Genomic DNA, 25000 nt, shown 5'->3' with positions numbered 1-25000 from the left:
CATCCAGAAAATTGTGTTTTTTCTCAACCAGTTCTGACGTTGTAACCTCCCTCTCTTTCAACACCTCTCATCGTCTCTCACCTCTTCTCTATAGATCAGGAACCTAATGTACCATAAAAATAAAATACAGATGTCCAGGTGACACAAGTTAATCTGCAAGTAATCTGGAGCATTTCATAAGTTTCTGTAGCGTTTTAGGACACTTTAACACAAAGCTATGTTGTATGGAGGGCTTCGACTTTGTATTCCTCTCCCGACTGCTTTCAGAAAATTAGTTATCTGTGATAATAAGGCTTTTGTTGCTTGTCTTCAAAGTTCTCTCATAGCCTTTACTTTCCATCTGGAATAAAAAGTAGGCAGATCAGATGGTAAATAAACTTGCAATAATTTAGGACAGTTATGACTACCTGCCACTAAGAAAATCTAAAATCATTTGCAATGTAGCTCATAAGTTCCTGATAGCTTCAAGACAAAGTGCGATAGGTGTATAATGATAAACAGCGTAAGAGAATCTTTAGTCATCTTGCTATATATACCTTCCTATTTTCTTAGGTAAGGGCTCTAAACCAACAGAAAAGTAAAAGTTGGTTGGTAATTTTACAAAGGTTTCAGTACCTTAATTGTTCTTAAACACTCCCATCATTTAATCACCTGAGAAAGTACAATCTCTATAATTTTAAAGACCTTCATAAACAGGTGAGAAGGAGAAAGAAGAAATCCGTTTTGGAGCCGTACACATTCATGGCAGTCCGAAACTCTTGTGCAGTGATGCTCTTTCAAGAGATAATGGTGGGAGTTAGAAAGTTTAAGAAATGTATTTAGCTGTGGTGGGACTGAATGTCCAGGACAGAGAGAATAGTGAAAAGAGAAGCTGTGCATCAGTTCATCAATAAGACCCTATTTAAGAGAGGTGTAAACATCCTAAATGCAAATTATTAAATGAAATCCGAAAAAAATCACTTAATTACTAAAAATATTTTATTCTTTTATATTTCATATAAGAATAAGGAAATACTTTGATTATAAAGGTAATCAAATTTTTGATACACCCTGATTATGAAAGTGCAACAGAAATTGATGTAAGGCTGACACAAGTCTATCAGCGTAACTTCACAGGAGCTGTACTCATTAAAACAGAGAAGAGTGTCAGAAAAATAGTAAGGCGCTTGTGACTTAAAGCTTGTTTACCGATCAAGTGGTTTATGCCTGTATAATTAAAAACGTAAATTGAAGTACAAAAAATTGAAACGGGCCATCGAGGGAGGTTTTATATTATTATTGGAAATAGTAACCAGAATCTTCCTCATCGCACACTCTGATATCTTTAGAAAAGGCACAATAAGAAATAAATCATGTATACATAATAAGCGAAATAAAAATGATTGACTGGTTGTGATGGATTGCCTTTCGTCATAGGTCTGCTAGATAAAATAGAAGAAAAATGACAAATGAATAACCCTTATCACCACCCACTATCACCTTCACTACTACCACTGAAACCCTCATTATCATCATCATCAATTCCACGATTCCTACCCCAGAAGAAGACCTACTACCACCACCAATACCACCACCACCGACATCACCACCACCAGTACATCTATGAGAACTATCCATAACCATAAACACCATAGTCACCACCACAATCACCATCATCAGCATCAGTAACATCCCCGTAACAAACAGCACCTTTATCGCTACTACCACAATTACATCGTACCTGCTACCATCATGAGCAGCAACAAGGCCACCATCGCAGTCATTATTCATACCACAACAAAGACCAAACACACTGATATTTCGGCCATCATCATCACTACTCCATCATCTCTGCGACCATAATATATTCTCTTTCTTTTAAATGATAAATAACGAATTCTTTGTTTCTGTTACAATTTTAGTTTGTCCTGAGAAGAGGTATGGGAAAGATTGCTCTTTAACATGCCCTTGCAGTGAATCATGTGACCATATCAGTGGAAACTGCACAGGTAGGATTCGAATTGACTCTTCCGGCAAATATTACAAATAAATTGCATCAAAGTTGAATTGATGGTAATGTAAAAAAGTCTATATGCAGTATATGACCGAAACCTTTCTTCCCTTTGTCAACACTATCGTTCTCATTTAACTCATATCTTACAACAGATGTTTCAGCAATCATATTTTGCGAAGGAAAGAATTAGCGTAAATGTGAGCTACAGATTTTGCGGGTGAGGATGCAGGATGCCTATATTATTGTCTAAGAAGGTGACGTCACTGTATATCAGTTGGTCTTCGTCTTCAACAATAAGGGATACTCTACATGACAGGCTTCTCGATCTGCTAAATGCAGAATATACTAGAAAATGTGGTGCTTGTTTGTGTTTTTTCATGGACTCTTAACTACTTGACGAAGTTTTAAGGTTCCAGTGCCGTCATTATATACTGTGTGTCTTGGGCAAAATTAGATGAAACTATTCTTTTCAAAATCCCTATATATATATACACCAGAGTAAGCACAAATGTGAAACAAGGTCGAAAAAAATAGTACTCGAATACTGGAGGTAGAATAATATGCTTTCTTAATGACGCTGCAAGGATATCACAAAACCTGTTACTCACAGTTTCACGTTCCCGTTCGTCGGACAGTTTTGTTTCAGAATCGTAATCAGAACAGTTTTTGTGATATCTTTGCAGCATTATTAATAGCATATTAATAATAGGCATGGCTGTGTGGTAAGTAACTTCCTTACCAATCACATGGTTCTGATCTCAGTCTCACTGTACGGAACCTTGGGCAAATAACGTCTACTATAGCTTCGGGCTGACCAAAGCCTTGTGAGTGGATTTGATAGACGGAAACTGAAAGAAGCCCGTCGTATATATATGTGTGTGCGTGTTTGTGTGTGTGTGTGTTTGTATGTTTGTGTGTTTTTACCACCACCCCCTCCCGCACCACCACTTGACACCGATGCTGGTGTGCTTACGTCCCCGTAAATTAGTGGTTAGGCAAAAGAACCGATAAGTACTACGCTTACAACGAAGAAGTCTTGGGCTCGATTTGTTCGACTAAAGGCGGTGCTCCAGCATGACCGTAGCCAAATCACTGAAACTAGTAAAAGAATATATATACTATTCTATATTTTTGAGATGAGGAATTATGCATATTATTTACAATGGACGGATAGGTGTCCTCACCTTCTTTGTTGTTCTGATAGAAATTCGAACCCAGCCTTTTATTTGATTAATGGGGTACTATGTTCTCATTCCCAAGTTATTATTTTTTGCTTATGTTAATTTTTTCTGTTGATATTACTTCCCAAGTCCCACCTGAGACTGAACTCAGAATCTGCGGGTTAGTAGCCAGCATTATTATCCACCTCGCTATATGCCCATGGGTGAACTTTTGGGTTTATAATCCTAATATTTTATCTTTTCTTAATACCGTTTCCCATATTACATTCATATCTGCACTAGGACTGCTTAGGAGGTGGTTGTGTCCTAATATATATATATATATACTGCCTCTTAATTTTCATATTTTCCCGTGATGTTCTCTGTTCACCAACAACAAAAGCATAAGCACTGTTTAGACTTATTTCAATATCTGTATATCTGTGTTTGTATGTGTGTGTGTGTGTGTGTGTGTGTGTGTGTCTGTGTGTGTGTATATATATATATATATATATATGTATATATATATAAATATATATACATATATTATATATGTATGTATGTATGTATGTATGTATGTATGTATGTATGTATGTATGTATGTATGTATGTATGTATCTATCTATATATATATATATATATATATATATATATATATATACATGCATGTACATTTGTAGAAATATACGCACATGCACATATGTCTTTCTGAAATGAAAATCGAAGCATATAGCAGTTTACTGTAATTATAGAAGTATAGTGTATGATCTTACTTTTTTTTCCAGATGATAAAACCACGGAAAATCCCACAGTACCAACAACAGAAGGTAAATAGTGGTTTATAAATTTCTCACATTTCATTGTAATTTATTGCGTATATAAATGTGTGTGGGTTCGTGTGTGTGTGTGTGTGTGTGTGTGTGTGTGTGTGTGTGTGTGTGTGTGTGTGTGTGAAACGTCTCTGTTCTGTATACAATTTAGGACAGAAAGTTATCGCTTTATGGCTAACTGCAGTTTGCGCTATTTAAGAACGATTTGTTCCAATATAGGATTATCATTTTGATGCATTAGGGTTAATGACACATGTGCTGTCTAAATGAAGGAATGCTTATTCTCCTAGACAAACAGTTCATTGAACTGGAGAAAAAGCACTCGTGCTATTTTCTATTATGCTTTATTTTTAATATGGGCTCTATTAGTGGACTGGAAGATTCGAACTTGTAAACGTTATTACTAAAATTAAGGCTACGTATTGAGCTGATATGAGAACTAGTTTTCCTGGTTTGGTTGTCAGCAAGTTTAATGAGTACAGACTGATTCCTCGTTTTCCTGTTCTCATAATATACAATCATTCCGGACTTAAATATTTCTTCTTATATCAGTGTTTTTAGTAGGTAGTCCTGTTGTTAACGGCCTTGACTCCCTGAGACAACAAATGCATATTCCTAGGTAAATTCTCCTAGCTCGGTACGGATCTAGTACATATCAGACAGAAGTCTAACACAGTTCATATAGAAATATCAAAAATGTTTCATAATTAACGTTGACGTTTATTGCTTACAAAATTATAACAACTCACCTGAGCAATTCAACCAAAATGTGAAGTTAATCAAAATATAAAATTCTGATAGAAACTGACAGTTGTACAACAACTGTTCTAAAAATTAAAGCAAGGAAAACCTATTTTAGAAAAACAATTATTTTATACGTCATTACCTATACCAACAACAGATGTTCAAAAAAAGCTTATTTTTATGCCTGCCTCAAGAAAGCCGTCATATAAATATCACAAGTAACAACTTAATAACAACACTCTAAGGAAGTCATTGAATGATATAAGAGAACGAAAATTCAGAAGGTGAGAGCATAGCGAAAAATTCTGTTCACAAAGCGAAACATTTGCTGTTGCTTTGATAGGCTGCTACTGTGACTGTTATGAACATCTCATCTGCAAAATTTCAGAAGGTTAATTGTATGACTTTATGTTTAATAAAACAAAAATAGCTTCTCGAAGTCGTGATCTTTATATTAACAAGGATGGCACACACACACGGCGTTGCATCACGCTAATGAAAACGTTTAAGGACATCAGAAACTAGGGTTTCAGTTGAATGTAAGGAGTTCCTCGGAGAACGTAATTTGATCGGGTCTGGTGAAAGCTTCCAAAATTGTTCACCAGCAACAAAAGCATAAGCACAGTTTAGCCTTCTTTCAATATATGTATATCTATGTGTGTTTGTGTGTGTCTGTGTCTGTGTGCATATATATATATATAATATATATATATATATATATATATATATATATAATATATATATATATTTATATATGAGGATAATATCGATATTTAAGTGTCGAAATTATCAAGTGGCCAGCATGAAAGAAATACCTTACAAAGGTAAAAAAATTTTCTCATTTTTAATTGTTATATATATATATATATACATGCATGTACATATATATATATCTACACGCACACACATGTATGTTTCGAAGATGAAAACCAAAACATATATCAGCTTACTGTAATTATAAAAGTATAGGGTATGATCTAATATCTTTTTTCCAGTTGATAAAACCACGGAAAATCCCACAGTACCAACAACAGAAGGTAAATAGTGGTTTATAAATTTCTCACATTTCTTTGTATTTTATTGTTAAAATTTGTTTTTCCCTTGCTGATAATTTAATGTTCTCGCTTGAGATCACCATATTTATGCATAGCTAAAAGTAAAAGGTTGCTGCTTTAACATTCTGTGACATGCCAGGTTATATGGAAGGTTATGATTACTGCCTGATTACTTAATCAGAATTTAAATAGGACCTCTTGTGATCTAGTTAAGAATTAATAATTAGGTCAAGCAATCTCTTTAATAACAAATTGTTTTGCTTCTTTTTAACTAATCCTTCACTTTAGTGAAAAACTTGTCATTACTATCAAAAACTTGTCATTACTGTAAAAAACTTGTCATTACTATAAGCTGTATCCTCTCATTCTTCATCTTCATTATAGTTACTGAGTTGATACTAATATAGTAATTTTAAGAAATAGTGAGGAAACTGTCTTCATTCATACGCGTGACATCAGCGTGCTAGCTCAGTCTTCGCTCTTGCACATTACATCTGATGCCTCATATTCCAGATTTATCTGTCAAATCAATTAATCCCCGTTTTGATTTACGAAATAAGTTGACAGTAGTATAGTTGCTTTACGAACTAGAGGTATTGCCGACATTACGGTACTTGGGCAATCTTGACTTAGAGTTGACCAATACTATTGTTTACTTACTAATTTAGGCATAACTGAAACATTAAAAACCTTTTTCGCATTCCTTTCTCCCATGCTGAAAGTTCGTGTATGGGTTGTATAAACTTTATAATTGTTATTGATGTATAAGCGGAAGAACAAGAAGCGACAATGTGCATATGTACAGAGGATTTGCAGAGATATGGTTGCATAGTTGATTATAATTTTACTCCGTTTCGTAATTTGGGGATAGAGGTATTGCACTTCATCCTCTTTACATTTTCAGGCGCACGTTTTGCGGTGGCGTCTCATGTGAGGGAAGCTATATATATATATATAGATGGATGAATAAATTATCCTTTGTTTACCGTTAACATGGAAAATTCAATAAACAGTTACCAGAGTAGTAAAATTCACGCAATTAACAAGGATGTAGCTACCTATTCAAAGGTAGAAACTCCGGGTTAATGTGCAGTAATTTGTATAGTATAAGTAAATAAATAGAGTTGAACGCAGATGTTATTCAAATTCTTTTACTTTCGACATATGTTTCGAAGACAACATTGGTTTTATTCCAAAGGAATAAACGGTGTAGAATAATGTAATCTTCTCATCAGTAAAGAAAGAGAATCTATCTCTACAACAAGACATTATAATAATTTTGATGACTGCATAAATGATAAACAGAATGCTATTAAGTGTTTAAGAAAAAACCACTAGTAGAGCCTTTGACGTCGGATCTACTAACGGTTTTTTTTTAAATACTTAATAGCGTTCTGTTTTCATTATTCTGTTTCCAAAATATTTCTGTTTCTCGAGATGATTTACACTGAAACATGATTTTCTTTCATTGTTTTGGGGTATTCTGAATTCTTGCTTTGTGATAGTTTCAGATTTGATCTATCTTCTCGGGCAGCTCGCTTTTGAACGTTCATGCTGTTTGCTATTGGCTGCGGTCTCCTCTTTACTATTCAATGCGGCCTCCTCCCCCTCCTCCTCCTCCTCCTCTTCTTCTTCTTCTTCTTCTTCCTCTTCCTCCCCCTCCCCCATCTCCTCCTCCTCCTCCTCCTCCTCCTCCTCCTCCTCTTCTTCTTCTTCTCTTCTTCTTCTTCTTCTTCTTCTTCTTCTTCTTCTTCTTCTTAGTAGAAGATCCGGGAGGTCGGCTTTGCTTCCCATCCTTTAGGGTCAATGAAATAATTACCACTGAAGCACTACAATTGCCGCAATCGCTGTATGTCTATTTTGTACATTATAACATCGTCATTTGACGTTTACATTCTATTCTGCCATGTTTCGAAAGGATTATTTACGCAGTTTGTTCCGAAATATGCCTTGAGACTTCACACGAACAAGCAAGTATGGTGAGGCGAATATCTTTTAAATGTTCGCTTTGTTTGCAGTAGACTTGGGTAAAAAAGGACAGGCGCTTCTTGGCGCAAATTCAGAAACCGATTCTAAGTTATCTGCCATAACTTTTGCGATCACCATGGACGTCTATCTCTCATGTCTCATCTGGCAGAATGTTTATTATCTCGAAGCTTGCCCTTGCATTAAGGACTTTACAGCGTGTATGAGCCGCATTTGCATAGGATCAGCCTTGTTGAGTCACATTGTAACTCGCAAGGTCAAAATATGAATGAGAGAGATTGTAGTAGGGAGTTTTAAGCTCGGTGTTGAAAGGAGCAAGTATCTTGTACAGGAGATATATGACTACTCGGCATTATATAGGAGTTGGTATGAGTATCTGGAACTTATCAAAATAACAGCATTTGAATAATAGCTGAAACGACTGTAATCCATTCTATTGCAACTGGTAAGTGTACTAAATATTTATGTGTAGCTTAATTAGTTTCCAACGAAAAAGTTTTATATAATGTATTGTATTATCTCCAGTTCTAAGCACCGTACTGTATTCAGTATTCTCTTTCTTTTTCAGTTTTCTCCTACTCTGTTACCATTTGGATCAATATGACTTTCATTGCTAATCTAAAAGACAAACTAAAACAAGTGGTGAGTTTAATTTCATGTGTATATAACTGTTTTTTTAAGTGTTACATTCATATCTGTCAAATTTTATATACAGTAATCCTGCAACAGAAAACCAATGTCATTTATATAGTGCGTGTATTTCACTTTAACTAATATCAATCTATAAACATAGATATGGACATGTGGCCACACATATACATATACATGTATATGAATATACACACATGCGCGCACACACATACACACACATAATTGTTATAAAATATAACTTGAGTATTTCTAACACCCTAGTCATATTTAGAGACAAATATATTTTTCCATTTTTCTAAAACATTCCCACTGCTATATATACATACATACATACATACATACATACATACATGCATACATACATACATACATACATACATACATATATGTCTGATAAACGGCAACGAGAAACTCAGAGTAACAGATTTTGTTGAATTTTCTGCTGCTTTAAATAAAGTATATATATATATATATGTGTGTGTGTATGTGTGCATATAATAAATATACTTATACATACATACATACATACATACATACATACATATATATACATACATACATATATATACATACATACATATATATATATATAATATATATATATATATGTATGTATATATACATGCTGTAGGCAGCATGTATTTTTTGTGGAATCTGGGGGTGGCAAACATAAAGGCCACCCCGGGCGGTACACACTCTAGCTATGCTACCCTCGTCATGGTCTAACGACTCTCTATGTCTGCTTTTGTTCGATTTCCTTGTATGTCTACACTGTCCTCATTTTGCTCCCAACTTTGACATTCCATAAATTACAAATTTTATTTTGGTACTTATGGGAGCAACTGTCTTCTAAGACTCCTATTGTCGCTCAATGCTCGAAATGAGGAGTAGATAGAGAGCCAAGAACTGATGAAGAGCCGTTCTTTGTGCTACTTGTCCTGTTTTCCATTTGTTTCTCTCGTTGTTTGCTTTTAACAAGCAACACATTTGAATTCGTCTTTCATGTTCTTTACTTTTGGTGACGTCCTCTACCCGTATATGCATATGTATATATATATATATATATATATATATATATATATATATAATATATATATATATATATATATGTGTGTGTGTGGTGTGTGTGTGTGTATGCATATATATGTTTATAATATATATATAGGCAGATAGATAGATAGATCGATAGATAGATAGATAGATAGATAGATAGATAGATAGATAGATATTACTGGTAACTAGTAATATTAGTGGCAATTTAAAAGCAAGAACGGTGCAGGCAAGTTTAGTAACGTATATATACATAATGTAATGTAATACAATATAATTATGGTGCTGTAAAGCAGCAGCTTCGCTAGAAATAGGAGTCAAATGAACCCCTAAGCCATATAGAGTACACTTAAAACAAGCATGGTGAAAAGCGGGCGGCTAATAAAAGTTATGGGTATATGTATATATATAATGGAAGCTAAAACTGCACTGGTATTTGTTTACATATCTTATATAAAAAATGTTTACGTGTTAACCGGTTTCATAGACAGTTTATACAGAGAACATGGCTCACATCAGCATCTGTTTTGGAAAGGATTTGACTGGTCGAGGATGACCTTGCAATCAGGTTTAGAAATTTATGTATGACCTCCGCTACGTTTGTTCTTTACTGTCATGTGACACTTTCCTTGCAGCAGGTAGTTAAAGCTGTTACGGTTGAGTGAACACGGTTAGTGACCTGACTGGAGACAACCATCAAGGTCGTCTCAGTTAAAAATAGCAGAGGAAGATCACGTGATTTGTAACCTTATAAATTTTTGTATATTCTCTACTACATCTGTGTGTTAATGTCATATGACTGTTTTTGGTGCCGAAAATCAAGGCCGGTATGGTTGAGTGAATATGTCACAAAACAAGCCTCTCTAAATTTAATTTGACAACCGGTAGACAGGACAGTAGTTGTTTCTATCCAGCCTAGTACAGTAATAGTTTGTTTCTATTTATAGTTTGTGTCTAGTTATAGTTTCTGTCTATGGTTGAAGGTGTGAAATTTTGTTCTCCAAACATTTCTGCGTAAGTGTCATACAGGATTATGACCGTTTCAAAGTTTAGGTTGTTAGCTGAATGACGCTGGGTAAATTTACATAAGTTTCTAAATAATATTTGCTCATCTGATTCCCAATTTGGGTGTTTTTTCTGATCTGTTACATTGGATTTTCCTTGTCATTATTTATTAATCTAATTATGCTCACTCACTCATTAAAGAAATTTAGAATAATTCAAGTATTCGAAATCAACTAAAATATTTCGTAATATATAATGTAATAACAAGATCTACTATGAATAGAATTTAAAAGAATTATCTAAGATAGTGTAGAATTTAAAAATTACATTGTTTTTCTAAAAGCTACGTATTATAACGTATTAATATGCAAATTTCTATATACAGTTCTATATTTAAGAGATGAGGAATTATGTACATTATTTACATTATTTACATTCAACGGATATTTGTCCTAATCTTGTTTGTTGTTAACAAAACGTTTCGGCTGATATACCCTCCAGCTTTCTTCAGGTGTCTTTGAGAAATTTCGAACCTGGTTTCTCATTCCTAAGGTATTTTTCGATGTTATTATTATTGTTGTTGTTGTTGTTGTGCTGCTTTTAGTTTTCGTATTTTCCAGTGGTGTTCTCAGTCTATTATTTTAACTTCACTCCACAGGGGGAGGTGGTCTCCATTTTTCCATACATGATCAACTATAACCGATTTATCAATATCTCCTCGTATCCCAGCTTTGCGATGTTCGTCTACCCTTATTTTAAGGGGGCGACATTTTTCGCCTTTGTACAACCTACCACAGCTGCACGGGATGGAGTACATGCAGTCTTTGGTCATATTCTCTTCTATTGGTGGTTTTACTTGAATGAGATATTTGCGAAGTGTTGTATTACACTTGACTACCGTCCCGATGTCATATGGGCCACATATCTTTTGTATCGTTTCGGAGACGCCTTTCACACAGGGTAGACAGACTGTGGACAGTTTATTGGCCTCATCCTCTCTCTTCTTCATAATTGGAATGGACAGTATACTTTTGGGGTAGTTATTGCTTAACAGATCGTTATTGAGCTTGATAATTTCTTCGTGGTGTGTGTCACAATCGCTACTTATATTTCTTTACTATAGTATCAATGTTTTAATGCTGATACAATTAAAAAATACTCCTACTGTCTTTATGGTGTTTCATATTTGTATGAGATATAATAGTGATATATTCTATTTGATATCGACTTTAATGCTGATATAGCCTAATCATACTCATTTCGTCTTTAAATCGCTATTGTTTTTTTTTAAGGAATAGTTACCCTGAAAATACGGCTTGCAATACTGATATGGTTTTCTTATATTTTCAGTTGTTCGAAGCATATACAAAAAGAATGGGCAATGTGTTGGAAGTCATCATAGAAGATATCAGGTAAATATATGCTAGAACGTATTATATGCACACGTATCAGACACAAGCGTATGAAGAAATCTGTCTCTCGCTCTTTCTCTCTCCTTTTCTACCATATAGACATACGTATATAACACGCGTGTGCATCACATATTTATAAAATATAAATATAATTCAATATATTCATACACACGCACATACACAAACATACACATACTCACACACACATACACACACATACACACACACACACATGTATATCTGTATCATTGTATGTATGCATGTATGACATTATTCAGCTTATTTTAAGATTTCTTGCCAATAGAGAAAGAACCGGTTCATTGGAATTTCAACATCAACAACAGGGTATTTTGTTTGTATGTATGTATGTACAGATTTATATGTACATTTTCTCTCAAGTATATAGTTGCATATCTAGGCATGTATGTATGTATGTATCAATGTATGTCATTGTTCAGTTTTATTTTAAGATTTCTTGCCAATAGAGAAATATCCGGTTTCTAACCTAGATTCAAGTTTCCTTCATTAGAATTTCAACATGAATAACAGGGTATTTTTGTTTGGATGTATCATACAAAGAGTGTTGCTCAAGAAGCTGCCTTCCAGTCTTATAATATTATCTGCCTTGTGTATACAAACTTGGTCAAGGAATGTACTTCGACACTTGATGGATATGCTACTAGTCTGATATATAGTTTCCCCCTTTTCACAACTTTATAACAACATTTATCTTGACCACACCCCAACTCTACATCCTTTGAGAATATTGTAACTAAGTCAAGGCGCTTTTTCATCTCATGCGTATTCTTTGCATAATTTTTTAAGTCAGCCACAAAGAATCAGTGTGTAATGTTGGTATTTCTGTTTCCTTGTGAACCAGTGAGATATCCTTCGAATTTATGTAAATGTGTATAGAATAATATAACAGTTGATAAAGTTAAAACATGGTCTAGTTTTCACGTGACCATTGACCGTGACCATTGGCCATCTTTCTTTTGCGCACGTCACCAACTTTCTCTCCTCCACTGACGTCCTAAGGACTGGATATCTCATATCTCTCTCTTCTATCTTTTCCCTTTTCAAAGAAAATATTTCACTCAGCGTTCACTATTTTCCCCTCGTTCAGGTCTAACGACCCTCCATGTTTGTTTTCATTCGGTTTCCCTATATGTCTCAAATGTCCTGTTTTGGGTCCAAACTTTGATCCTCGATAAATTTAAAATATTATTTTGGTATTTATGGGAGTACTTCGAAAACTCATATTGTCGTTGATTGCTCGAAATGGGGAGTAGATAGACAGCCGACAACTAATGAATCTTCCAAATATAGAGTTTATACATAGTGAAAGATTCCCTTATGAGTGAGATCCAGCAGTTTTTAAACTGGGTCATTCCAAGTAGAGAATTTATACACAGTGTTGACTCTAAAACACTGTATAAATTCTCTACTTGGAATGACCAAGTTTAAAAACTGCTAGATCTCACTCATAAGGGAATCTTATACTGTGTATAAACTCTATACTTGGAAGGACCCATTCTAAAGTGTGTTGGACTTTTGGACTTAACTCATAGGGTATTGGAATATTACTTATATACCATTCTGCCTAAAAATGGATCTACAACTTCGACATTCCTAAATATCTTGCATCTATTTTCTTTCCTCCACCTCACTCTCTATTTTGTATCACATCTAAACTAACTATGACTTAACCATCCTCTTACACCGTCTCCGATGAAGAGATATAATTAATAAATATCCTGGTAACAGCTGTAAGACCTTCTATATATAAATGTTCTAATATCTACACGGCCTTGGTTTTTTATCTCATTACGCAAAAAATTCTTATATATATATATATATATAAATATGTGTGTGCGTGTGTGTATGTAGTATAGTATATTTTATATATGTATAATATAATATGGGAGATAAAAAATATATGTATATATGAAAATACATAATGCGTGTGTTCGGTTGCGTCTTGTTTGCTTGTTGGTAGAATAATGAAAATAGTACGTAATCCACTAAGAGATAAGTATCATCGAATTAGTGCAGGAATTATCTCTCAGTTACTCAGCTCCATCTAGTTCAAGCTCGCTCAGTGTAGTAATCGGTTTGGCTTGATATCATATCAAGCCTGAGACAGCAATCATCCAGATTCAAATGTTTTGGATACCTCCTGAAAATGTTTGACAAACTGCATGGGGAAAGAATCCGAGAAAACATGATGGGAAATATAGAATGAATGATGTGTCCCTTTAATCTGTTGGATTATAAGTAATGAAAAGGAATATTTCTAAAAGACGGATAATTCTTTTGTTTGTATATACACTGACCTGTGCATTAATTTTGTTCCTGTTTGGTCAATTTACTTGTTAATGCATGGCCAATTTTATGTAATGCATTAAAGTATATCCTTTCACTGTCCAGTGATATTAGCATTAATTTGTAAAACCATCCCGATTTTGAAGCTCTTGATTGAAACTATGACAATATATTAAGTTCTTCATCAATCATTGAAATTTCTGGAGTACCAAAATGGAAAACTTAGAGATACAATTTCCAAGCTCTATTCTGTGTCATATTTCTTATTTCATCATGCACCATCACTGTGTATATATGTACAGTATTGTCCTTCCTTAGCGCACATTTATCTCCGTAACATTCATCATCACTAAAGCAACAGTTTAATGTACTTAACATTCATTGGCTTTTAAATATCCTCTTCAAAACAAACTTTTCTGAAAGAATAACTTTGAAAAAACTTATGTTTCAGGAACGGCTCTGTTATTGTGGATCACATTGTTAAAACCACAAATGAGTCACAAGAAGCTCTGAATATGACTTGGCAAAGTATTAAACAAAATGGACTGGATGTTGACGGTGTGACTTATAAAGCAAACTTAGTCTCACTAGCGAGAATATATCGTAAGTATGTTCCCCAACACTTTACGAATTTAACTTTTTTATATACTTTGAGAATACAGCCATGCTTCACTAGAACGATAGATTACCAGAGTATACATACTATGCAGTTTAGTTCCAGTTTTTTCTGCTTAAGATTTCAAGTATCGTCTGAATATTATTTAATTTTGTCCGTTTTATTTGCCACAAATTCGACATAACTGATACCATTTATCAATGGCGGTGTATGGACAGGTATATAAAATGATTTTATATAAACTAATTTTATGTCTTGAAATATGTATGTTGGGAATGTGAGGGATGATATTAATGGAGGGACGGATAAGTGTGTAAATACTATTGCAACAACTTAAGTTTACTTCATTGACAACAAACTTCACTTTTTATAAATGTTGGCTAATATATATACTGTAGATTATGAGTTATCTATATAGGGTATTTTATGAATTAAAAAATATCATCATGCACAGTTTAGTAGAGAGTATATAGCTACACGTATACAGAAAAGAAGGAGATAATTTCACTTGCAAATAAACAAATAAACTGTATGATGCAAAGAAGAACAAGATAAACACGAGGATGCTGCAAGAAGAAAGAGTAAGGTAATCAAAAATAGCGATAGATTTACAAGAATATTCTATCAGTTAACCACATATTTCTCCTGTAAACGGTTTAGAATTCATTGAATACGAATCCTCCTCTTACTTAACTTATTTCTAAGTTGAGCAAAATGTTTTACAAAACCCGCTCAGTCAGTAATAAAAAATTCTTTTGTTTGAAAAGTAAGTATAAGATTTTTCACTTCAATATTTCTTGACAAGTAATAATTAATTTTTAAATTCATGAAACCATTTGTTATCAAAATTTAAAAAAATAAAACACTGAAGCTTTACTTCTATGTATGGGAAACTTTTATTGAAATATAAAATAAAATCATTTGATATTTACCGTCTGAGATCAATATTGTTAATACATATTTACAAGTGTAAACCATTTTATATTCTTTGCTACTCTAGGCACAAGCCCGACATTTCTTGGGAAGGGGGCCCGTCGAGTGCATCAGTCTGCCGACCGGCGACATCTTCTGTAGTAGTGTTGCTACTTGGTGCATCTTTGTGTTGCAGTGATTCTCCCCTATTCCCTAAAAGGAAGGAACATTTTGCATCCGCGAAATTTTTTTTTTTTTTGTGAGGAAAACGGAGGCCGAAACAGTTTTCATGCTTCAAACATCATACAAGGACGCTGCCATGAGCAAAACACAAGTTTACGAGTGGTTTTTAGACTTGAGGAATGGTCATTTGTTGCTTGAAGACGAACTTCTTTCACGGCGACCGTCGAATCCCAAACAAATGAATACATCACGAAAATTCATGAACTGATCTTGAAGGACTGTCGCCGAGCAACTGACGGACTTGTTGATATGACTGACGTGTCTTGGAACTCCTGCCAAGGAATTTTGAGCGAGGAGTTAGGAATAAAACGAGTTGCAGTAAAATTTGTGCCTTACTTGCTCACAGACAATCAAAGCAGTCTCAACTTAATGCTTGTCGTGATCTGAAAGAACAGCTAGAAATTGATACGGAACTTTTTCCGAAGGTCATCGCTGGTGACGAAAGCTGGATCTACGGTTACGACTCGAAAACTAAACCGCGATCAAGGCAATGTAAGCTTTCGATGTCACCGCGCCCACTAAAAGTGCGTCGAGTGAAGTCTAATGTGATGGCGCTCCTGATTTGTTCCATTGATTCAAAAGAATTTTCTACACAGAATTTGTTTCTCCTGGCGAAACTGCCAACCACACATTTTATTTGGCAGTTCTGAAGCCGGTGACAAAGTGAAAAGTGGTGGTTTCATCCCGACAATGCGCCTGCGCACAACGCCTTGAGTGTGAGACAGTTTTTGAGAAAAAAACGGCATAACTCCGCTTACTCACCGTCCCTAGTTGTCCGCTCTTACTCCCTTCAAATTTTTCTTTGTTTCTCCGAATGAAAAAGATCCTTATAGGAAAACGTTTTGCAGAAGTGGAAGAAGTGAAGAAAAGCACGACGAAGACTTTAAAAGGCATCACTTTCGTACAATGGAAAACAGGTCTGAACCGATGCATTTCTTTAAATGCGGGATATGTTGAAGACGATAAATGTGTAAATATCTACATCTAACTGAATAAATGATGTTGCAAAATCCCGGGTCCTTTTTGGTAGCCCCTCGTATATTCTCGCTATCACTCGACAACCGATGCTGGTGTGTTTATGTCCCTATAGCTTAGCGGCTCGGCAAGATTGAGCGATAGAATAAGTACAAGGCTTACAAAGAATAAGTGCTGGGGTCGATTTCTTTGAATATAACCCTTTAAGCCGGTACCCCAGCATGGCCGCAGTCAAATTACTGAAACAAATAGATGAATAAAGGAATATATATATGTAATTACGTAAGGATGAATTATGTATGTATGTATGTATGTATGTATGTATGTATGTATGTATGTATGTATGTATGTATGTATGTTTGTATGTATTTATGTATGTATGTATGTATGCATGTATGCATGCATAATACAAATAGACAAACGTTCTGACAAGCCCGTGTATATTTATGAGTGTCAATATGTGTGTGTGTGTGTGTGTGGTGGAATCTAGCTATTGATATTCTTGTGAGGCCCCAGGTCAGTCGACATTTTCGTAAGCGACAGAAGGACATCATGTGATACAAAGCCATGCGATGCAAATGTTAATGTCTCTTAGAGTGTGACATATCTTATTGATATTTGTTCACATTTTTTGTTTCGTTTTCTTTGGTATTTCTGTTTTTACTTACGATAACCTTTATAACTTCAGTTGTGAAACCATTTTTCTGGGATCTTTAATATGCTTCCTACATTTCAAGACAACTAGAAGTGTGAGAGAATTTTGGACTATATATCGATACATTTTCAAACTCTCTCACTTCTTCTGAGCGGTTGGGTATATTTCCAAATTGAACACCTAACCGTCTGTCACCTTACTTTTCAATTATAAAGTATATTCTATGATCTTACGTTTTTGTTTTTTTTCTTCTTTTTTCCAGCAAGTACAACCCCAGAAGTGACGACAGTGCAAATAACAGAAGACAGTAAATATTGTTTTATAAATTTCTCAGGATTCTTTGTCTTTTATTCTTAACAATTGTTAAACGCATATTGATTTCGTTCGCATATTTTGCGCAGCAAAATATTTATACATTGTTTTCTCCTGCTGATGATCTCACGTTGAAATGTCAAATCACCGTAGTTATACATCGCTAAAAGAAAAAGGCGTTTGTTTTATCTTTCTGCCAGACTACAGAATCTGAAATTAAGCACGACTTCTTATGATATGGTTAACGACTACGAAATACCCAAGACGATGTATTTGATAATATATTCGAGTCTTCTGCGTCCCTGTCACTAAGCATCCATTTTACCTATAACAGCATCGATGAGTAAAAGTTAAAAAGTGGCCATTATCACGAGCTGCACCGTCTCACCATTTATCGTTATCATAGTTACGCAGTTGATACTAATATAGTAGCTTTACGAATCAATGATGTCATCCTCTAGACTTATACTTGATATTACAATACTTGGGCAATCTAGAATCAAATAGTGCAAATACAATATTGTTCATTTGCTAATTTACGCATAACTGGAAAACCAAAAACATTCTTTACAGACATTACTCCCGTTTACAGAAAAGGCGTTGCTTCGCCCTGTTGAAAATGTTTAAGGTCTTCAAAAAGCTCTCCTTCGATATGAATATATTTACCTCCAGAGAGGACGTCATTTGAACGACTCAGATAAAACCCGCTAAACTTTACACCTGCAGTAAAAGTATGAGCAGAGTTAAACCTTCTTTCAATGTGAACCCACACGCACATAAACACACACGCACACACACACACAAACACACAACCACACCCACACCCACACGCACATATATGTGTGTACGGGACTGTGAGTGTGTTCGCGCTCGTTGACTTAGAGCAACGTAGATTGCTCACCCGATTTTTAACAGGATGGCACAATATTAATGTTCACTAATGGACCTGGATTATTTTAGAATCATAGATTAGTTACATGTGGACTAAAAAGTATGAAGCATACTTGAAAAGATTTTGGGTGCGTAGAATATTAGAGATTGAAATAGAACCTCTGGGGGAATGAATCGTTTGGGTAGTTCATAACTTCCGGTGCTAGATCTTACCTTTATTCGCTAAATGTAGTGTTCGGAACTGTGCTTACCAGTTTAGTCAAAGGAACTTTATATACAATACTTACCACCCAAGTCTCACAAAGTTTGAACATGTCCATAGATTTACGAAATGGTTTGACAATAATCAAAAATAGAATGAAGTCTGGAGAATTATGAGAATCAGTCTACTAAGTAACAAGGTAGATGGCTTGCTGCAGCGAATCGAATATGATCTCTGAAAAATTCATAAGCTGCATATCAACAATACATAAGTCACAAACGCATAATGCGATATATATACATAGACACACACACACGTGTGTGTGTGTTAGTGTGTGTTGTATATTCATTGAAACAACATAGTTCTGAAGACTATATATTAATAAAAGACCTAGAAGCATAACTTTCCAACGAACAAGTCGGTACTTAATACGCAAACCTTCTCGAATTCTAACCGTACTGTACGCTTCACATGTTCCTGACAAACCGATTATTCAACTGCAACTGAACGTGATTTCACATATATTACTAATACTTTGGAAAGGAATGTCTTTATTTTTTGTACCTGTGTAATTTAAATAAATTTGATTAACTGAAATGAAGAATCTGAAATGCTAAAACAATATTCTTTCCTCTTCTCTTTTTTGCAGATTCTACAGATTTAATTCTCGGTCTTGGCATTGGAATTCCTGCAGTAGTTATTCTCCTGATCATAATTCTACTTTGTGTTTGGTTTAAACGGAAAAAGAAAAGTGCTACATGTCTTCTAAACACATCAGACATGTAAGATGATTAATACTTCATTGGCTTTTCTCTCTGTTAGAAAATATGTGTAAACAATGGAAACTTGTTTAACGTTAAGGTTAAAGTCTTCGTTGCCAGCGATTTGCAACAGCTGTGATTTTTTTTTAATCGCTGTTTTTCAATATACACAGACACTGATATAATCACTTTCTGACGGCGCAGTTAGGACGTTTATCAGTTTCAGATAAGCTCTACGGTCAAAGAAGTGGTATCGAAATTGACCCACATGTCCGGAAAGGAACACAACCTTTCTCCGTGCTCTAGTTTGGTTTTCATTGATGCCCAGGATTTCTTTGCGAACATTGCCGCTTAAGCCTGTCAATAACCTCTATAGGATACTAGTGTTGACAATCTAGCGACCATATTTACTGTAATTTCCAACTGATGCAAAAGAACTACTTATAGTTTCCAGGATGTTATAAAGTCCCTTTTGCGGCTGCAATAACTGAGAAGCCATTTTATATATCATGGTATGATGAAATGCAAATTCGATTCGATTTAACTTGATTTGTTATAATTTTAGTTATTCCCCAAATAAAGGGACGCAACACAGTTTGGAAAGACATTTTATCCGAATTCACATATCCTACACACAGGCATCTCAAAAGTAAATAGACATTGTCTAATGTGTGTGTCTGTAAAAGTTTTTATATATACAAATATAAAAGGCATAGGTATATACATACTTGCATATATATATATATATATATATATTATATATATATATGAAAAAACAAGTCAAAAATAGAAAATGCTAAAATAATTTTATAGTGAACATTTCAGTACCGGTTTCGGTCATTTTGAGACCTTTTCAACTGTAACGATTAAATAATTAAATTTAGAAAAATTAGAAGAAAAGTTTTTTTAAAGGAATATTTCTATAGTAGTGTTCAGATATAAGTAGCATTCTGCCTTTCTCTGATAATGATGATGATGAAGAAGATACCCTACCAAGAACTCACAACGACGTCCAACACACAAGTGCAAACAAGGGAGTCAGAGAAAGGCAGAATGCTACTTATATCTGAACACTACTATAGAAATATTCCTTTAAAAAAACTTTTCTTCTAATTTTTCTAAATTTAATTATTTAATCGTTACAGTTGAAAAGGTCTCAAAATGACCGAAACCGGTACTGAAATGTTCACTATAAAATTATTTTAGCATTTTCTATTTTTGACTTGTTTTTTCATATATATCAACTCGTGTGTTCCTTTTCACCCTTATACATATATATATATATATATATATATATATATATATATATATATGTGTGTATATGTGTGTCGGTGGGTGTGTATGAGTATTTTTTCTTTTGTGGGATTTGAAAATATACCTGAATTTGCAAAACGTGTTTTTAAATAGAGTTATTCACATACATGCCAAACTATTTCCAACAAGGATTTTGTTTATCAATGATACAAATGGGTATAATACAAATGAATTTTAACAGAGTATGAAATTACGGAGTAAGTATTGGAAAAATATGTTTAAACGATCAAAGGTTCACATAAAATTAAATGAGTTTCACGGTGACAAGAGAAAGTAAATATTTAACAAAGAATATAACAAACGTACATTACTAAAAGTTCGGTCATATTGAGTGAGCCGTTATAGAATACGTAGACAAGAGAAAGAAAAGAAAAAGGGAAAGAGAGTAAAAAGTTTTTTTTTTACTGTTTCTGTCGTCGTGGGTGTAGTTCTTTTTCCCATCGCGTTCTAGCGTCTTCACATTCAAACTCCGGAAACTAATTCTTCTATATTTTCCCTGCGTTAGAATACGTCTCTGCTCTCCATATATATATTTATATATGGTTATATGACGCATATATATATATATATATATATATATATATATATATATATATGTATATATACAAATATGAGAGAGAATCCACTATGTGGACGATCTTACGCTAAAAATAGATCCGCAATGGTCTCAACCACTAAGAATTGTTCTCAAGAAAAATTAGCACAACTATGAAGGTAAGCGAGCAGGACAAATGAAAAATATTTATATTAATATTTACTGAATCTCAGTTTTTTATGCGCTAAACCACTTAGTGTAAAAAGTGACGTTATTAAATTAATATCCAATTTTATCGCCCTTATTTTGAATTTACATATATATATATATATATATAGGTTAAACAGTAAAATTAATTACAGACATGGACAAGAACATGAAACACACAGAGACGACACAAGAACCACAGGACGGGACATTCAGAAGCCCTCAGTCATTCTATCAGTCAGCAAGAACAGATCATCTTAGCAATTTCGGCTGATTAATCTTGAGATTGCTCCGATATGGCCAGCCCGCCAAGGGAATCTAAGCCAAGCGCATTGGATCCCCGGAAGAAAGCTTCGAATGTATTTACAAACGAAAGGACGGAAAACGATCGAAGTACACAAACAAAAAATAAAGAACGTGACACCAATAAGAATACAAAAACGTAAAAACAATAACGGTAAAAATAAAAAATAAACAACAAAACAAAACCAGGACGTAGACAAGGGTCTTTCGACAGACGATTGAGTAGGGGCTGGCTTGTGAAGTAGTGCTAAAGGCCACGGGGAGACGAACAAATACGTGTTGCTTCTGAGGCTGCTGAAAACGAAAAGAGCGCTCAACAGCGGCTAGCTGTCACGTGAGAACAAAAGACAGGAGAAAGGACAGATGAAAAGGGAGAGAAGGTGGACGAGGGAGGAGAAGAAAGAGACAGATCGAGGGGGCTGAGGTGAGAGAGATAGAGAAACGTAGAAAGGGGGGGGAACGGATGGAGAGGGAAAGATGGAGAGGGAAAGAAAGGAAGGGATAAGGGAGGAGAGAGAGAGAGAGAAAAAGAGACAGATTAAAGTCGTATCAAAGCTTGAGAAAAAAATATACTTATCGTATAAGGACAATTGTGGATACGTAGCCGCCGATTATATAGGTAAACAGTAAAATTAATTACAGACATGGACAAGAACATGAAACACCACAGAGACGACACAAGAACCACAGGACGGGACATTCGAAGCCCTCAGTCATCAGTCAAGAACCAGATCATCTTAGCAATTTCGGCTGATTAATCTTGAGATTGCTCCGATATGGCCAGCACCGCCAAGGGAAATCTAAGCCAAGCGCATTGGATCCCCTGGAAGAAAGCTTCGAATGTATACAACGAAAGGACGGAAAACGATCGAAGTACACAAACAAAAATACAGAATACGTGACACCAATAAGAATACAAAAACGTAAAAACAATAACGGTAAAAAAAAAAAATAAACAACAAACAAAACCAGGACGTAGGACAAGGGTCTTTCGACAGGACGATTTGAGTAGGGGCTGGCTTGTGAAGTAGTGCCTAAAGGCCACGGGGAGACGACAAATACGTGTTGCTTCTGAGGCTGCTGAAAACGAAAAGAGCGCTCAACAGCGGCTAGCTGTCACGTGAGAACAAAAGACAGGAGAAAGGGACAGATGAAAAGGGAGAGAAGGTGGACGAGGGAGGAGAAGAAAGAGACAGATCGAGGGGGCTGGAGGTGAGAGAGATAGAGAAACGTAGAAAGGGGGGGGGGAACGGATGGAGAGGGAAAGAAAGGAAGTGGAATAAGGGAGGAGAGAGAGAGAGAAAAAGAGACAGATTAAGAGTCGTATCAAAGCTTGAGAAAAAAATATACTTATCGTATAAGGACAATTGTGGATACGTAGCCGCCGCCGATTATATAGGTAAACAGTAAAATTAATTACAGACATGGACAAGAACATGAAACCACACAGAGACGACACAAGAACACACAGGACGGGACATTCGAAGCCCTCAGTCATCAGTCAAGAACCAGATCATCTTAGCAATTTCGGCTGATTAATCTTGAGATTGCTCCGATATGGCCAGCCCGCAAAGGAAAAATCTAAGCCAAGCGCATTGGATCCCCTGGAAGAAAGCTTCGAATGTATACAACGAAAGGACGGAAAACGATCGAAGTACACAAACAAAAATACAGAATACGTGACACCAATAAGAATACAAAAACGTAAAACACAATAACGGTAAAAATAAAAAATAAACAACAAAACAAACCAGGACGTAGGACAAGGGTCTTTCGACAGGACGATTTGAGTAGGGGCTGGCTTGTGAAGTAGTGCCTAAAGGCCACGGGGAGACGAAACAAAACGTGTTTGCTTCTGAGGCTGCTGAAAACGAAAAGAGCGCTCAACAGCGGCTAGCTGTCACGTGAGAACAAAAGACAGGAGAAAGGGACAGATGAAAAGGGAGAGAAGGTGGACGAGGGAGGAGAAGAAAGAGACAGATCGAGGGGGGCGGAGGTGAGGAAAAAAAAAAAAATATATATATATATATATATATATATATTATATATACAATATATAATGTATATATGCAGCATACACAAATTAATATAACTATGTAACTATGTCTTAAACACGTACTACTTTCTGCACAGTCAATACTGCAAAAAATACTACACAAGCTGCACGTTCCCATAACGTATAGAGCAGTGAAATCGCGTAAAAAATTTTAAAAGAAGCACATATATACGTACACACACACACACACACACACACACACACACACACACACACACACACACACACACACATATATATATATATATGTGTGTGTGTGTGTGTGTGTATCAGGTCATCTCACAAGTTCTGTCCGAATTTTGAATAAAGAAAACAAGTGATGAAATGTTTTATTCAATTGAAATTTAAGCATCAATTTACTTTTCCTGATTATCTATGACGTCCTTCCATCTGTTTACAGGCTTTTTAATCCCATCAATGTAACACTCTTTTGGTTTCAAAGCGAAGACCTCTGAAATGTCAGTTTCGACCTCCTCCTGGCTTGCGAAAGTTATGTCCTCCAAATGATTCTGTAAACTACGAAACAAATGGTAGTCTGAAGGAGCAAGGTCGGGAGAATAAGGTGGATGAGGAATTTTTTTTCCCAACCAAGCTCTTCGACCTTCTGTGATATGAACTTTGCGATGTGGGGTCGCACATTGTCCATCCAGATCAAACATCACAGCTTTTCGATTCACTAAAGCAGGGTTTTTTTTCAAAACTTGGTTCAAACGCTCTAATTGCAGACAGTATAAATATATATATATTTCTGTCTTTATTTCTCTCTCTCTGCGTTCCGAGTTCAAGTTCCGTCGAAGTCGACTTTGC

The 25000-nt window shown here is 35.2% G+C and overlaps 1 protein-coding gene across 1 annotated transcript in view; it reads left to right on the top strand.

The window, feature by feature from the left end:
• LOC115213197 (mucin-4-like) overlaps window positions 1-25000 on the top strand; it is a gene marked incomplete at its 5' end in the record, with an annotated part of 363030 nt that overhangs the window by 214170 nt on the left and 123860 nt on the right. Inside the window, 4 exons of the mRNA XM_036503503.1 lie at window positions 1902-1988; window positions 3939-3980; window positions 5723-5764; window positions 8337-8410. Coding sequence (XP_036359396.1) covers window positions 1902-1988; window positions 3939-3980; window positions 5723-5764; window positions 8337-8410 — 245 coding nt within the window. The remainder of the gene's footprint in view (window positions 1-1901; window positions 1989-3938; window positions 3981-5722; window positions 5765-8336; window positions 8411-25000) is intronic.

The sequence above is a fragment of the Octopus sinensis genome, linkage group LG6 (assembly GCF_006345805.1).
Source record: "Octopus sinensis linkage group LG6, ASM634580v1, whole genome shotgun sequence".
NCBI lineage: Eukaryota > Metazoa > Mollusca > Cephalopoda > Octopoda > Octopodidae > Octopus > Octopus sinensis.
Note: the sequence above shows the minus strand (reverse complement) of the source record. Positions and strands in the feature narration are given on the sequence as shown.